At 37.1% G+C, this 17,892-nt stretch overlaps 2 protein-coding genes across 6 annotated transcripts in view; one reads left to right on the forward strand and one right to left on the reverse strand.

The window, feature by feature from the left end:
• The window catches only part of LOC119789003 (lysine-specific demethylase 2B), a 35,490-nt gene extending 23,061 nt beyond the window's left edge, over positions 1–12,429 (forward strand). The window contains exons 13-21 of one of the 2 annotated variants that reach the window (XM_038293736.1): positions 1,102–1,332; positions 2,767–2,910; positions 3,002–3,088; positions 3,213–3,557; positions 4,303–5,360; positions 5,449–5,612; positions 9,169–9,330; positions 9,445–9,663; positions 11,600–12,429. In XM_038293736.1, the coding sequence (XP_038149664.1) occupies positions 1,102–1,332; positions 2,767–2,910; positions 3,002–3,088; positions 3,213–3,557; positions 4,303–5,360; positions 5,449–5,612; positions 9,169–9,330; positions 9,445–9,663; positions 11,600–11,781 (2,592 nt within the window). In that variant the 3' untranslated portion in view covers positions 11,782–12,429. The remainder of the gene's footprint in view (positions 1–1,101; positions 1,333–2,766; positions 2,911–3,001; positions 3,089–3,212; positions 3,558–4,302; positions 5,361–5,448; positions 5,613–9,168; positions 9,331–9,444; positions 9,664–11,599) is intronic. The other variant, XM_038293737.1, reaches the window with a different exon arrangement.
• A 2,877-nt stretch (positions 12,430–15,306) lies between these two features.
• The window catches only part of rnf34b (ring finger protein 34b), a 39,167-nt gene continuing 36,581 nt past the window's right edge, over positions 15,307–17,892 (reverse strand). For all 4 annotated transcript variants that reach the window (XM_038293791.1, XM_038293789.1, XM_038293790.1 and 1 more), the window contains one exon: positions 15,307–17,706. In XM_038293791.1, coding sequence (XP_038149719.1) covers positions 17,522–17,706 — 185 coding nt within the window. In that variant the 3' untranslated portion in view covers positions 15,307–17,521. The remainder of the gene's footprint in view (positions 17,707–17,892) is intronic.

Genomic DNA, 17,892 nt, shown 5'->3' on the forward strand with positions numbered 1-17,892 from the left:
TTATGCAGCATGTGCGAAATGTGGCTGTGAGTGTAGCTTTTCTTTGAAGAAGAAACATGCAAGGCAGCGAGGGGCTAAATTTGGAAGGTGCCTCAAGGGACCTTTTTTTTTTTTCTATATGTATTTGTTTGCTCTTCTGTTCAGCCCTGTAAGAGGCATGGAGAATATGTTTATGCCTGCCTCTTTTGGTCAGGCTGTTATCTGTGGATAAGTATGAATGCATATCATCTCTTTGTTCCCTTTTCTGTTTATTCACATATTATCATGGAGGGACATAAAGCAAAAAAAAAAAAAAAAAAAAAAAAAAAGTAGAAATGCTGTTTAACACCAACATTGTCTTATTTTATCTGGATTTAAAATTTACATTTATACAGCACGTTCCAAATGGATTCACACCCCTTAAATATCCTCAAATGTTACAACCACACACTGTTTATAAATCAACATGTTTGACTGGAATTTTAGGTGGGAACATTTTTAATTTTGTCTGACATCCAGATCTGAAATAAATTGCAAATATGCAGTAAGATAAAAAAAAAAACCCTGTTTTTAAATGCGATTAAGTTATTTTTAAAAAAATTGGAAAGAAAAAGTCAGGTTCTGAATGTGAAATATTGACAGATATATTTGGCAGCTCTGAGTAGAACAAAAAGATATTCTTAAAAGCAGGGAACTAAATACAAATACACTTTTAAATGTTATTCATGCATGAAATAAGAAGATGAATATATAAAATTATGCTGCCTATTGCATAAAATCACAATAGCATATGTTGTAGTTTTAATTGCAAAAATGTAATGTAATATAAACACTTTTGCAAAAAATGCATAACTAAAGTGAACTAATTGGCTTTACTGTACCTTTTATATTTTCTCTGATCCATTTTTTTTAATTATATTAAAACATTTGCATATTAAATATTAATAAAAAAAAATACAATATGCGTCCCACCATATTGATGTGTTTAAATTCGGAGACTTTATTCTGTTTGATTTATTGTGAGCATTAAATCAAATCTGCAACAAAAGCACGCTTTGAAAAGACATGAAACGTCTTTTTATTGTTAATCAATCTTTCACTTATTTCTTCTTGCCCTTTTAGCCCCGGCCTCCTAACCGGCCGAAACCTAAGATGGCAGCATCTCCAGCATCAGCAGTCAAGCTGTCGGCCAGCCGAGGAACGTCTGGTGCCAGGAGAAGAAGAACGCGCTGCAGAAAGTGCGAAGCATGCTTACGGACGGAGTGTGGAGAATGCCACTTCTGCAAAGACATGAAGAAATTTGGAGGGCCGGGGCGGATGAAACAGTCCTGCATCATGAGGCAGTGCATTGCAGTAAGAGAATTTGTTATCAACTCTTCTCTTGAGTTAACATCGCTGCATTATTACCTTCAAATTAAGCCACTTTGGGTTGTTATAAATGAATAGGTGTGAGAAGAAGTACGTTTTTGGAGAAACTGTTAAAAAGGCTTCTGCATTTTGTCAAGAAAATTCTCTCGAAAAGTTAAGAAGTTAAGATACCTTTTAGTTTGGGGTTAGTGTTTTTGTAGGGAGCCTTTGTGGAACCTACTGTATATCTCCGCATGAGAACTTATTTACCTCTGTATGTTTCCGCAAAGTACCATTTCATCCTTGATGTTCTCTTATGAAAGCTTGATCATCTTTATGTAGCAGCACAGGAATAGTAAAAATAATTAACACAGATGTTAGAGCGATTGGTTAAAAGCTACTGTTCGGTATTGCTTATTATTATTCTTACTGTTAATAGTAGTAATAAAAAATATTATTATTATTGCTGTTATTGTTAATAGTTTGATGTAGAGGTGACTGATCTAAAATAGAGAGGAGCTGTAGTTGATCTGCTTATGGTCGGCAGTGAAGGGCTGGTTGGTGTTTCAGTACCATGGACAGAGAAATATGTTGAAAACTGGCTTTTGTCTGCAGTTCAGATCAGGTTTCTGAGACTTTGTAGCCTCTGACTCCCAAAATAACACTGTTAAAGAAGTATTATTGATTTTTTGAAGAATATATGTTTTTTGTTTGTTTGTTTATAGTTTCCTGACTGGCAATGTGGGAACAAGAATTGTAGTCTTATTGCAAGAAAGAGCCCAACAGATTTTACTGTCACAAGTGGAGCATTATCGCTTTACTATGGTGCTCTGCTTGATTTATATATGGAAATAATTTTACTAAAATTTATGTTGGGAATAATTCATGTTATGTGGACACTACATTGAAAAGGTAGAAGAGGAGAGAGAAATGAGAAGAGAAAATATGAAAAAAGGAGAAAAGGTGAAAGAAAAAGGAGACAGAAGAGAGATAAAAAAAAAACTTCATCTGTCAGCTGTCTCCTGCAAATAGAGATGTAAAAAGAACAGCACAACCAACTGATATAACTACAGATACAAAACAGCAACACCTTGACACTCACTGAAGTATGTACAGTATTATTATTCAATATGAAATGTATAAATTGGTAGGTGAAGATAGAAATTGGCAAGTATGTAAGTAACCGGATCCAAGCACCTGTGGGTGTTGGTGAGAGTACGCTTGTGTGGGTAAGATTTATGGGGAAAATTTTCAATAGTGGTTGTACAGACCCAAATAATAAAATAGTCTTTCTGCTTTTGTTACCTTTTTATTGATTCTAAAATTCACTAGAAGCATGCATACAGAGAAATAATGTCAGTATGTTAATACGGAAAGGTGGACTGATTTTGTATGGATTGTTGTACCTTAACAGGGTGAATTGTGTTTGGTTTTCTGCAGCCTGTCCTTCCTCACACAGCAGTGTGTCTGGTTTGTGGAGAAGCTGGAAAGGAGGACACTGTGGAGGATGAGGAGGAGAAGTTTAACCTTATGCTCATGGAGTGCTCCATCTGTAATGAGATTGTTCATCCAAACTGTCTCAAGGTAAATTAATCAGCTTCAGTCTGGTAATAAACAGTATTTTTTGTTGTTGTTGTTCTTTTCATAGCTGATCTATGGCACTGATTTTATTTAGGTTAAAGACTCAAACGGATTGGTCAATGATGAGCTGCCAAACTGCTGGGAGTGTCCAAAGTGTAACCATGCAGGGAAGACTGGGAAAGTAAGCATCACTGTGGACTGTATTATATTCATGTCAGATTGATGGATTTCTAAAATGGCTGAATTGATCTGCTTACATCAGAGCCAGAGAAATAAAGTTTTACCCTCTTTGTTTCAACCTTTTGGCCACAAAGCAAAAAAGGGGGCCAGGATTTAAATACGCATCGAACCTGCCCGGCTCTCTGCTCAAAGAACCACGGTTAAACCGAGACTCAAAAGAGGAGCCTGAGCCGCTGCCGCCAGTAGTGACAGCTACAGCAACCGTTCCCACGCTGACGACGACGTCTGCTGTGAAAAGGAAAGCGGAGCGGGAAGGTTCCTCCAAGAAGAATGAGGAGGAGCCTCCAAAGAAACGTCCGCCGCTGCTGGCTCTGGATAGTTTGCCGCGAACACGGCTTGAAGATAATCCATTGCGGAAGAAGAGGAAGCTGTTTGACACAAACGATGAACCATCTATGTTGAAAAGGAAGGTACGATCTTCAGGCCTGGCTTTGTTACTTAATATGAAATTAATAAGTCCAGCCTTTGCAGTATTTTTATTGCATGCCTTTTAAAATCCCCAAAACAAATAAATGATAATTGATCAGGCGTCAATTGCCTTTGTTACAGAAGTAACATTTTTGCTACTATAACGGAAATAATTGATATTTATTAAAGCAGTTGTAAGAAATATAAATTTATAGCCATCTATCACATTTAGTAGATATTCTTCTGATAAATAAATCAATATATAATAGATTTACTTCGAAGAATATTAGATTTTTTTGCCATTTGCTTTTTACAGTTTGGTGGTAAAGTATTACAAGCTAATTTCTACAGCTTAATCTGTTTGGTTAGAGCCTGCAGTCAGGTGCTTGACAGACAGGCCAGCAACAGCTTCCCTAATGTGGATTTAAACCAGTATTTTCCTAATAAAAGTTGGAGGTAGGGTTCCTTTAGATTCAATATAATAACCAGAAATATGACAAAACGGCCAAACATTTCTATGTTGTTAATAAAAGAGAATGTAGTGGGCAGCAATATGCGGGGAGGGGTAACATTCATAGTACGTTTATAACCTACCTTTATTTAAATTTAAAAAAGCTAAATTCAAAACTCTGGAAATTAAAATTTAAGAAAGTTAAAGAGTCTAGATATAAATTTGTTAGAATACAGTATATTTGTAAACTTAAGATTACATTAAAATATAACTCTACATTTTCTTTTATTTTTTAGAAAAAGCTTTTAAAACCAGATGATCAATTTAGTCCAAAGCTTTTGCAACAAATCAAGACAGAGAATGATCACAGGGAGGAAGATGAGGGACAGTGGGATCATGAAGAAGATGCCATATCCTTGGACAGAATGCATTTTAGAAGGAAGAATGAGAATGACAGCGAGCTGCAAAATGAGGACACAGAGGAAGAGGAGCCGGCTGTTAAAGAGAAAGATGGCGGGACACACGACAAAACCAAGGCACTTGCAAGTCCCCTCTTAAGAACATCGTCTGCCAGAGAAGGCGACCTTTCGTCCTCCAACTCTCCCAGAGCTGGACCAAGCAGTGAGTCAGGAGATGGCCAGGAGAAGAGCTCCTCTCAGCTTAAAGCTCGCCATCAGCGACGCCGTCATCCAAACAAAGGACTGAGCAAAGAGTTGAGCCAAGAGATGCTCAAGATGGATGATTCTCTGAGCAACCAGAAGCTTAGTGCAGAGAAGACGGAGAACAACGCTCATTATCGCAGGCCGCTCAAAAATGAGGACTCTTTAACCAATCAGAACTGCAAACCCATCAAAACAGAAGAAACTCAGAATCGAAAAGCCCCTAAACTGGAGCACAGTGTGGCAAACTACCACAGGCAGCCGCTGAAAACAGAAGACAGTTCAGGAAACCAGAATCGCAGTCCTGTAAAAGCCGAGCCGGGGAGTGAAGCGGATGAACAGAAGCCAAGATGGCCCCTCAACAATGGCAGCAGCGACCTGGGCGACTGGCTGAGACACAGGGGGCGGGAGGTAAACGGGACGCCGCACGGGTACTCCCCACTCAGCTGGAACAGAAGCACACCAATAACACCTTTATGTCCTCGTCCACTCCCCCGCCGCTCACCACCGAAATGCGTTCAAATGGAACGCCACGTCATTCGACCACCTCCCATAAGCCCTCCGCCCGACACCCTGCCGTTAAACGAGGGGGAGGCCCATGTGATGCGGCGAGAGGTGTGGATGAAGGTGTTCAGCCACCTTCCTCACAGGGATCTCTGTGTCTGCATGCGTGTCTGCAGAGCGTGGAACAGATGGTGAGTATGAGATGAACTGTCCTGCTGAGAAATCCCAAATGGGAACACAATGAGACCTTATGGACGTGTCTGTCATGTAAACCACCAGGTGCTGTGATAAAAGACTTTGGAAGCATATCAGCCTGAACAGATGTAAGTCAATAACACCTCTAATGCTGAGTGGCATCATCCGGCGTCAGCCAGTAGCTCTGGACCTCAGCTGGACCAACATCTCCAAAAAACAGCTCAGCTGGCTCATCAACAGACTTCCTGGTAAGCAGAGTCCTCTGGATTATAACTTTAAATCTATGATCCCTACATGTTCTGCATGACAGTTAAAGGTATAGAGGACAATCTTTTATTTCCAGGTGGATCAAGTAAATAAGTGATCCTCCTAATTGTCAATCACTCTGTTGATATGTTTAGAAAGGCCGTCCTACGTGCTCACACCATTAGCTTTCTTTTTCTGCAAATGTGCACTTTCAGCCGCATATGTGTGGTGAGCTACGGTTTCAGACAGTCATTGAAGCTCACCTTTCTCTCAGCTGTACTTTGAAAATTGCCAAGGGCCTCAGAAAAGGTAGATATATCCTGGAATGCTTTGTGCGGAGAGCTCTCGTAAAGCATTATAGGATTTGCTGTCCATGTGGCCCACTGTCGCCATAGGCTGTCGCTACACCACAGTGGCAACTAATAACAAAGATGGTGTAGGCACCGCACGTTGCAGGAGGAGTTACATGTCCAATAGGGCAAAAAGCAGTGGTCATCTGTTTGAACAGTATGTTAACTGAGTTCACTATAAAGTCCACTGTATAGTCCCCGCTGTATGTAGACACAGTAAGCTATGAGGACAGCACATTTTAAACAAAATCCTCCACAATACCCTTAAGTCATTAGGAATAAAGAGGTCTTTTTCTGTTTTCAGAAAACGAATATAGAGTTCCTAAATCTATCAATTTATAATGATTTTGGATTGGCCCCCCTGTGGCATGTCATCCTGGGCAGAGAGCCAAATAATTTCATGACTTTGCAGAACACTTCAGGATGGAAGGAGAGTGGAGCTGCTTTATGTTGTTCTGTTGTCATTTTAGAACCTGATACCAATAATAAGTTGATGTGGAATCCTGCACCCTGCGCAGTTCATGAAGAATTGACTTTTTTTTTTTTAAATAAAAAAAAAAGAACCGACTTCAGGAACAGCTTAATCCAAGATTACTGAACAAAGAAGAAATGTCTGGCAGTTGTTTAATGAACCATTTTTTCCCAGGAAAACACACACAATCCAATTAACTCAAATGACAGACTTGTACGACGTGAACAGCAAAAGTGATTCATAATAACTACAGGTGCTGGTCATAAAATTAGAATATCATGAAAAAGTAGATTGATTTCAGTAATTCCATTTAAAAAGTGAAACTTGTATATTATATTCATACATTACATACAAACTCATATATTTCAGATGTTTATTTTGTTTAATTTTGATGATTACAAATGACAACAAATGAAAATCTCAAATTCATCATATCAGAAAATTAGAATATTACTGAAGACCAATAAAAACAAAGGATTTATAGAAATGTTGGCCAACTGAAAAGTATGAACATGAAAAGTATGAGCATGTACAGCACTCAGTATTTAGTTGGGCCTCCTTTGGCCTGTATTGCTGCAGCAATGCGGCGTGGCATGGAGTCGATCAGTCTGTGGCACTGCTCAGGTGTTATGATAGCCCAGGTTGCTCTAATAGTGGCTTTTAGCTCTTCTGAATTGTTGGGTCTGGTGTATTGCATCTTCTTCTTCACAATACCCCATAGATTTTCTATGGGGTTAAGGTCAGGAGAGTTTGCTGGCCAATTAAGAACAGGGATACCATGGTCCTTCAACCAGGTACTGGTAGCTTTGGCACTGTGTGCAGGTGCCAAGTCCTGTTGGAAAATGAAATCTGCATCTCCAAAAAGTTGGTCAGCTGCAGGAAGCATGAAGTGCTCTAAAACTTCCTGGTATGTGGCTGCGTTGACCCTGGACCTCAGAAAACACAATGGACCAACACCAGCAGATGACATGGCACCCCAAACCATCACTGACTGTGGAAACTTTACACTGGACTTCAAGCAACGTGGATGAAGTGCCTCTCTTCTTTTCCTCCAGACTCTGGGACCTTGATTTCCAAAGGAAATGCAAAATTTACTTTCATCAGAGAACATGACTTTGGACCACTCACCAGCAGTCCAGTCCTGTTTCTCTTTAGCCCAGGCAAGACGCTTCTGACGCTGTCTGTGGTTCAAGAGTGGCTTGACACAAGGAATGCGACAGCAGAAACCCATGTCTTTCATACGTCTGTGTGTGGTGGTTCTTGAAGCACTCACTCCAGCTGCAGTCCACTCTTTGTGAATCTCCCCCACATTTTTGAATGGGTTTTGTTTCACAATCCTCTCCAGGGTGCGGTTATCTCTCTTGCTTTTACACTTTTTTCGACCACATCTTTTCCTTCCCTTCGCCTCTCTATTAATGTGCTTGGACACTGAGCTCTGTGAACAGCCAGCCTCTTTAGCGATGACCTTTTGTGTCTTGCCCTCCTTGTGCAAGGTGTCGATGGTCGTCTTTTGGACAACTGTCAAGTCAGCAGTCTTCCCCATGATTGTGTAGCCTATAGAACTAGACTGAAAGACCATTTAAAGGCTTTTGCAGGTGGTTTGAGTTAATTAGCTGATTAGAGTGTGGCACCAGGGGCCATCAATTTTGAACCTTTTCACAATATTCTAATTTTCTGATATGATGAATTTGAGATTTTCATTTGTTGTCATTTGTAATCATCAAAATTAAACAAAATAAACATCTGAAATATATGAGTTTGTATGTAATGTATGAATATAATATACAAGTTTCACTTTTTAAATGGAATTACTGAAATCAATCTACTTTTTCATGATATTCTAATTTTATGACCAGCACCTGTATGTTTATAGTAACCAAACAAGTGTTAGCAGTGATTGTTTTTCGGTACCAGTGGGATGAGACCCATTGAACTATTATTAGCTGGAACCTTGACCTACAGTAAATCAAATTAAAACTGTTCATATCTGTCACTCTGCACTAGACTTGATTTCCTCTTTAAAGACATCACTGTCTGATGATGGTGAAGATTATGTTCTAGACTGGACGTTTATTTTTCCTATACAGAGGTATGATATTAAAGAATGATCTATCCATGAATATCTGTTCTTTAGCTAACCTGAAGAACAGTGTTGTTTTTGACTACAATCTTAGTTTTAGTCTTAGTTTGAGTGGTAATAATGACTGATTTGTTATAATACTCAACCATTACAACCAATGATATTATAATATATAATTTGAAAAAGCCTAAGCACTATATGCTGTTGTCATGGCAAGCAGTTGCCAAATAAATATAATTTTTGTGCCTATAAAATAAAGCTGCATAGCATTTTGTTGCAGATATTGCTTAACAAATATGACTCTCCAGGCCCCCCACGGTCTCAGGTTGTGATAAAAAAATTTACCAAAAAGAAGCTAGTTAAGCTTTTTAAGGAATCATAGAGAAGAAATTACAAGACTTTGCATGAGTGTCTGTAGAAACTAATGAGCCCCATTTAATTGTGGGAAGGTATTTTTATTTTCAGCTGTTTGCTTTCTCTCCTTAAGAGATACAACAAGTCTATCCACTATACATCTGTGCTAATGGAGGAGGTGTCATCATTATGAATCTGAATGTATCAAAAAACCTCGTAGAATTTGTGTCAATGTTGGACATAAATACACGAATTGACTTGTTTTATTTTAAAAATTGTAACTGCATTTTTCTGCCCTGTAGGTCTGCGTGTGTTGCTTCTCTCAGGATGCTCCTGGGTTGCCGTCTCTGCCCTGTGCACTTCTAGCTGTCCTCTGCTGCGAACGCTGGATGTTCAGTGGGTCGAGGGACTCAAAGACGCCCAAATGAGAGACTTACTGTCGCCCCCTACGGATAACAGGCCAGGTACCAGCTCATCAGTTTCCCAGTACCATCTGAATGTCCTCTACACTTTTTAACGGAACGACACCAAATCTAGTTTTTTTCTTCAGAGTTAACGGTGTCTTTATTTTCTCTCAGGTCAGTTAGATAACAGGAGCAAGCTGCGTAACGTGGAGGACCTTCGTCTGGCTGGACTGGACATCACCGACACTTCTCTGTGCCTCATCATTCGTTACATGCCTCTTCTGTCGAAGCTGGACCTCAGCTATTGCAACCACGTCACCGACCAGTCTGTCAACATCCTTACTGCCGCAGGGACAACTACCAGAGACTCCCTCACTGACATCAACCTGTCAGGTACCAGAATCTCTCTTCACATCCTGGAAAACTGAGTCTAATTGACGTGTGCTATTAGCCAGTGTATAGATTAAAATGTCGACATTTATCTTTTAAACAAATGGTGTCTGACAGCTGGTTGTAGCTGAAGTTAAAAGTATCATGTAATCTATATAGTGTTTGACTAATACAGGCTCAAATCTTTTTATTAATGCATCTTTTCTATCAGGCATTCTTTGAAAAAGGTGCAAAAAGCTTTAAAGAAAACATAAATTAAAACTAGACTGCAACCCTTGATTGGTATTGAAATATCAATCTTTTAGTTCAAATTCTGCTAAAACACAAAGGGAAATCTGCAAATGTGCCAGAAAAGTCTAAACGTTTTAATAGAAATAAATTCACTTTAAATTTGACACCAGAAACAGTTTGAAAGGAAACAATAATGTTGTTCAAGAAGATTCCCAAATGAAATATCTGAAAATAAACTTTTATCTGTGTTAAATCCTTAACTTAACCAGATAAAAGCCCCTTTGGGATCAGTTTGACCTTTAGAAGAGTGACCCAGCACGTGTCACAGTGGACGAAAATAGACAACAGTAGTTGTGCTTCCTTTACAAATGTACACAAACCATGTTAATAAAATTGTACTGATTCCAAAAATGCTAATTTTCACAATTGCAGTATTCCTATTAAAAAAGAAATACACTTAAAATTGCATGCCATAAATCTTAAAAACTATATGGCTGCTGATGTAAACATCTGAGCTGTATCCATATTTCGACTGAGGCTCTAGTCCTCATCATCACAAAGTTCATGAAAAAAATAGTCTCCTCATGAATCCATCATCCTCCAACTACTTCCAATCTTCTTTTTCTTCATCTTTTTACAAGGCATTAAGCACGCTTGACTCAAGTGATGCAAAAAAATGTTTCCACTGCAGTTTTGTGAACTATAATAATTTGGATGCGACTGAAAAACCAAGCTATTAATGTGTAAAAACCTTTTATTGAGAAACTTGAGTTCCTCCGAAATTGAAACATTTCCATTTTGCTAATTTATTTTCGTAATAACAATTTTCTCATTATGATGGTTAATGGATATGCAGCTATTGACCTAGAGGGTAAGCAGCTAATAATTAGCACAGTAAAATGTGAAAGCTGTAATAAGTTGGGATTTAAAATACAGGCAGCATTCAAATGATTTCAGTGGTCAGTTCATTTTAAATAGAGAAACAGGCTTTTATTAAATACGTTTTGATAGTTTTAGACCTTTTAACCAAAAACTCAGCATAAAGAACCTTCCTGATATTTAGTCAGATTTTACTCAACTTTAATATTTTCTATTTTTTTTCTAAACAAATTCAGTAATTATTGACATCTCTAACAATTGATGTGAAACAAATGTAAATAAGGAATTGAGTTTAAATCTTTAAATTTATCTTGATATACTGTATATACCTGGATATACTGTATATATATATATATATATATATATATATATATATATATATATATATATATATATATATATATATATATATATATATATATATTGTTTATTCTTCTTAATGCACCTTTTTCCTCCTTGTTTGCACCTTCTTTTATTACCATGCCAATAGGTGACGAGTGAATTTCTCCCCTGTGAGATCTAAAAGCTCATCTAATCTAATCTAATCTAAATCCGCCAATCTAAACTGGAATAGATCTACATTCAGAGGAATAATTACAAAGATTCAAAGAAGCGAAACTTTGAAAAGGCTGGAAAAGGATCTGGCTTTCTGTTGCCTCTATCCACAATAAAAACAATGATAAACCAAAAAAAAAAAAAAAAATTCTTCCACACTCCTTGTTAGAGGATTGCATCTTTCATTCTTACCAGCATGGAGAGCACTCTGTCTGCAAAGATCCCTTCACCTTTTGTTGATCTTCTCCCTCCTGTGTTACCTCACCCCTCACAGTCTGTAACAGGGTCACTGATCAGTCGCTGACCTACTTCAAACGCTGTGGTAGCATCTGTCACATCGACCTGCGGTACTGCAAACAGGTGACCAAGGAGGGGTGTGACCAGTTCATCGCTGAGATGTCCGTTAGCGTCCAGTTTGAGCTAATAGAGGACAAACTGCTGCAGAAGATCAGCTAGGCTCCTCTCCTGTACTGAAAGAACCGTCCACTAAGAGGCAGCAAACTGTCAGAAAATATGTCTTAAAAGTGACATGCTGCCAAGCCAGAATGTAAAAATGGAGGACTTGTCCAGCTATGGCAATATGTTTTTTGTTGTTGCACCTGTTTATGGCTTATTTATTGATAAACTGTCTATATATCACAGCTATCCCTTGGTGTTTATAGACTATTTTGCTCTAATGCAATTTCTTTTGCATTATAAATCAATATTTTTGTATCAGAAAGTTTTTCATACATTTAGGTGCAGTCTAAAATGCACCAATGTACAGTATATCATATGAAGCCTCCCCAAAAACTAAGATAAGATAATCAGTTGATATTGATGTTAAGCTTTCTAGAGTTAAAGAAAAAATTGTTTGATGGAAGGTAACTGTTGTTCGTGTGGCTGTTTTTCCACTTTATTAAATGTGCCTGGGTCTGTTTTTTTTTTTAAAGACAAAGCTATTGTAAAAAGATTTCCAATATAAAGACCATATTTGGATCAGGTACTGTTCCTGTATGTATATTTCAAAGCTTCAATTTATTTGCACTCATGGGGTGAATTTGAATACATGAATGTATTCCTGCATACGTTGTACAGTGTATAAAGGTTATTTTTTCAACGTTCCGCCGAGTCATTCTGACTGCTCTTATTTCACGTTTATCCTGCATTGAGGCGTCACTGAGCAGTAACTTCTCTGCCATCTTTTTTATCCTTTGTCAAAGAAGCGCTTTTTAGCTCTGCATGCAGCAAAGGAATGTTTACATCTAATTAAGATTCATTAATTGTTTAACAATTTTACCTGCCTTCTTAATTTAAGCTTTAGGGGAGCTCCATAGAACAAAAAAGCATTGCTGAAACATGCAAAAAAAAGACAAGTTATTAAATGAATAAACAATGAGCCAGTTTTTCTTCCTAAATCATGTTTATTATGAAGTTGGGTTATGGCAGATTTGGTTTCCATCACAACAAGTTAAAGTTTTTGAATAAAGCATCATCAAATGATACTGAATATTATGTATTTTGCTAAATTTTTGACAGCCTGAGGATAAGCTTAAAGGTTTTAGCAAATAACTAAGGGCATGATCTTTATTTTTTAAAATGAAGAAACATTACTGCCTATTATGTAGGAACAGATTTATATATACATATTTATATGTCTATATAGATACTTCTCTATTTGGATCATTTTACGTATGTGTTTTTTTTTATTGTATTTGGTTTTAAACACTGACAAATTTTGATTTTCATTCAAAATGTACTATTTAAATTTTTTTGTAAAAGGAAAAAAATAGAATGTCAGTCTATGTTTACAGTTTAGCTGCATTACTTAAAAGTTTCATGTGTATTCATGTCTTCAAGAGCATTTCTTTGTATATTACCTCAGATTAGTCTATCTGTATAAAACATACATGTAAAACTTATAGAAATTCTTTGTTATATTAAATTCACTACAAACACTGAAATCTCTGTGGATCATTTAGATTTGGAAAACATTTTCAGTTTGTTTTCAAAAGTTTCCAATAGTATTTTGTGCATAAATAGTTAATTTATTTGAGGGATTTATTAATGTTTTTAACTCATTCTTCCCTTGAACTGATTGGTTATTAAACAAAAAGCAAAATTTGGTGATCAACCTTGATTTGTTGGTGAATTTTCACTCATTTACAAAGGGCCATACATTAAATATAGGGTTAATACTGCTATAGTGTAAAATAAAGGCACTCTTTGATGCTTTCTTTAGCTTTAGGATTATAAGGCACTCTTGACAGAAATAGCAGTGCTTCGTTAAATGTATTTTCTGGCACTGACCCAGCTTTTGTGTATAGTTGCTATATTTAATAGCCCCATATCCATTTAAAGCTAAGTTAAGATGTCTGTTCACTGGAAAAAATTAAAATCTAGATAAGTAATTTTTTCTTAAAATAAGTGCATTTGTTCTTAAGTCGAGAAGGTAAAAGGGAGATTTTGCCAATGGTGCAAGACGATTTACATTTAAAATAAGAAAGCATGATTACATTGTCTTATTTCAAGTGCATTTTATCTAATTATCTTATTTTAAGGGTAAAAATACTCATTCCATTGGCAAACTATCTAATTTACCTACTCAAATTAAGGGGAAATACACTTAATTTAAGACATTTTTACTTATTATTTAGATCGTTTTTCCAGTGTTTAGGATTGTTTTCTCTTGAAACATCTCTTTATGTCCAAAGTTCATCTATATGTCCAAAGTTCTAACCGTTTGATTGAAAAACTTACCTCTCTGAATGAGAAGTAATTGATTAAGTTTAAAAAACAGCAAAAATAAGGTAATCATGATCAGAAGATGCTGGAACAGCAGAAGGTTTACCATAAATGTGGACTGAAGATGCAGAAGCCCACATGAAATGTGCAAAATGTATGCCTCAGTAGCACTTTTCAAACTGATAAGACGTCGACTTTTTCCACATCTGTTTATACTTTTTATATTAGGGCACAATGTCTTTTTCTGTGAGGCCTTTTAGCCTACTAGATTTTGCAGCCAAGTTGTATATAATTGATGTAACTCTCTAAATATCAGCTAATATAAGGCCTAAATGTAGCTTATAAAATTGAAAAAAACTAAAATAAAATCCAAAACTCCTGGTTTGTCAACCTCTTACAATAATGTATTTAATATATATGTATATATATATATATATATTTATTATTATTTTTTTTTTCAGTGAACAAAAAAAGAAGTCACACTCTTGGCATAGGCCATTATTAAAGCAGGGATTGAAATGCATGATTTACTCAACTGGTGGTTTTATGAATTTAAAAAGTTGTAACCAGAATCCCAAGGAGGAGATTTAGGCCGTTATTTAGGAAGGTTAGTTTAGAGGAATAATAAGGTTAGGAATATATAATTTAGAAAAGAGGATAACAATTTTCTGACATAGGACCAAATGTTTTTAGTAAAGCTTTTTTTCTCTGGAACCGTCATTTGAAAGCAGCTTTCTATATTTGATCTAAGTTTGATATAAAATCTTGTTAAATGATCTGATATCAGGTCCAACAAAAACAGGAGAAACCTGTAAGAAAGTATTTTTTTGTGTACCTTTTCTTGTTTTAATCAACTACAGAAGTTATTATTCATGCCAATCCAACAAGATTAAAAAAAAAGAACTAAACTGGATTTTAGTTCTTGTATGTGAGGATGTTTTCCCAAGATCTAGAAGCATCACGCTGCAGACAGGCATTAACTTACAGGGTAACACTGGGCCGTATGTTCCCCATCTATTAAGAATTGTTTTATCTTTTGTCATAAATGGCTTCTTTCACTCTTCCCTGAAATATTTATCTTCTCTCATTCCTCAATCTTGCATTAAACGGAGGAAGATATTCACAGGAAGAACAAAACATCTTCATCTATAAGAGTTAAAGTCCAGATGTTTTACGGTTGTTTCAAACTATATTTGGGATTAGCCACGTGACTTCGAATCACTCTTTAGATAAATGAAGAACAGACTTTAAACCTTGTGGTTTGTAATACTGCATTTTATTGAATCTAATAAATCTTTTTCTTTTCTCCTGTTAACCAAAATAAAAAGGTTTAACATTCAGAATATAAATATCTGTGACTATGAGTAAAACCCAGGCTGATATCACCGTAGCTGCCCATGAATGACATCGTCAACAAACAGCAGCTTTGACGACAGGACCTACAGGGTTACAGTGTTTCATACAGTGGAAATGATGTACAAGAGATTCGGTTATTTGGACCCGAAGACAGAAATATGCCCAAAATGAGAGAATTTGAAACCAGTGGGAATACATTCTGGATAATTCTCTACCTTTTTTACTCAGAGGAGCTTTTTTTTAAATAAAAAGCAAAAAAAAAAAACAACAAACAAACAAAAAAAGAGACATATTAATGCGCAACAACAGAAGCTAACTATCAGATACAGATTGCTGCAAAGTATTAAAATTGATTTAAACTGCATCTCTTCACAAGAACAAGTGTTTTATTTTGCATAAAAGGTAAAAGCAAATACAGCTACCTTTGTGTCGGGAAATTTAGGATGAGACAGAACCTATGCTGATCTTACAGTCATAGATGAGGAGATGGCACCTGATGAGCCTGGGACTGATAATAAAGAAGCACGATTAGTGGAAGAAGATGATGACAGTTTAGTGATGCTTTGCAAAAGTTTTCATGCGTTTGATCTTTTTCAAATTTCAAGTTACGACCATGAACAATCTTACATGACAGGCCAACATAAAGTAGGGCCAAATTGTTATGCTCAGGAAAATTATTCAAAGCTTTTATTTTCTTATTCTCCTGTGATTCAACACTTTTATATAATTACCTTTAGCAGGAACAACAGATGCATGTAGGAAATTATATTTTTGTCCCATTTGTCATTTTAAAATAAATTAAATCTGTCAGAATAACTTTTTTCAAACCCAAACTGTTTCATTATAGCTTTGACTGAATGCTTAGGGTTGTTGTGCTGCTTGTGAGTAAATCTCCGTTGCTCCATTGCAGCTTCTGAAATTTGTTATTTCAGTTTTTTCTCTATGTAGCTCCAACCTTGTTCTCGTCACCTTCCCTTTAGCTGCAGAAGAAAATAATCATCCCTACATTATGCTGCCACCATCATGTTTCACTATGGGGATGATATGTTTAGGAAGATGAGGTTTTCCTCCCCAAATTGCCTTTTGCATACGTTCTTCCTAAAAAAAACAACCAAAAACTCATACCTGAATAAACCAGAGCTTCCAGATCCTTTGATCCTTTTTCCCCACTCTATGGATGCTCTATGTATATGTTGGCCTCTCAAATAAAATCCCATCGAAAAGAATGAGGTTTGTGGTTACATCGGAATAAAAACAACAAAAAAGATTCAGGGATATGAAGATTTTTGCAAGGCACAGTAGATTACAGCAGGATCTAACCTCATAGTGTAATGATTTAATTATTTACCAAGAGAACCACACATTACTTAGTGCTCTAAAATAGTTTCAAACATAATAAAATCATCTTTTTGACAAATAGGGGAGTGAAGTGTGGTCCAGATAAAGCGTGTAAGGTGTATTTATTTCTTTTTGTTGTGGGAATGAATCATGTTTCACACACTATCAGGGTAATATGTACACAGTTTGTTTCTAAAGCTGTTCATAGGAATGAAAGTAAACTATTAAACTAAGCTTGCTGGTTATGAGATGTATATTGTGAGATCTAAACCAAAACATCCATGTTTTTTTGGCACCCACACGTCCCTCTGTGTGTGATAGATGAAGCGGCTCATGTTTTTCTAATAACACCCACACTGACCTTTTTTCTCCAATATTGCACATCCTAATGAACACTGAGGGAGATCACAGAGTGTCATGTGGCATGACTGTGTAAACCATATCGACTCTAACCCTGGGATCTGAAATCTATCACCACAATTACCAGACGGGCCCTTTCAAAGCATCCGCAGGACCACCTCCTCTTGTATCCTGCAAGGATTTAAAGCAGAGGGTTGTGATGGTGTCTGCCGTGTAGATTGGGAGACCAGGTGCAGCTGGAGGACAGGTGGGACGAGTCAGTAAGGTGGGGGGAGAACAGCCTAGTCAGAACAGTCTCGTAATTTCTGCCCCATCAGCGTCCCCCCCTCTCCCCCAATGAGATGTTGCGCACATGGCAGTTCCTCCTCAGTTAAAAAAATCAGGGCCTCTCTGATGCAAGCAAACATCAACAGGAGGTTTAGGATTTGAACACATGCACTGCCCGCACCACGTACTGCCTGCAGATGGGGCACTCGCTCATCCGCTTCCCGCATTTGGTGCAAGTCACCATGTGGCCACATTCAAGCAGCACACAGTCAATGATGCCGTCCATGCAGATGCGGCAAAGGTTTTCGTCCGCCGCCAGCTGAGCTCGGACGCCATCTGTGGAGGGAAGTGGGAAACATAAATGGTTATTGATCTGCAGAGGTCAACTGGTTTGTTCACGTCGTCCACACCCTCTTAGCCCCCTCTCATCCATTCTATTCCTCAAATATTTTCTGTTTATAAGAGTATTTTTCTTCATAATTTGTTATATTTGTCTTTTGAAAAACACTAAAATGCTTTATT

The sequence above is a fragment of the Cyprinodon tularosa genome, unplaced genomic scaffold (assembly GCF_016077235.1).
Source record: "Cyprinodon tularosa strain WSP-4 unplaced genomic scaffold, ASM1607723v1 ctg33, whole genome shotgun sequence".
NCBI classification, from domain to species: domain Eukaryota; kingdom Metazoa; phylum Chordata; class Actinopteri; order Cyprinodontiformes; family Cyprinodontidae; genus Cyprinodon; species Cyprinodon tularosa.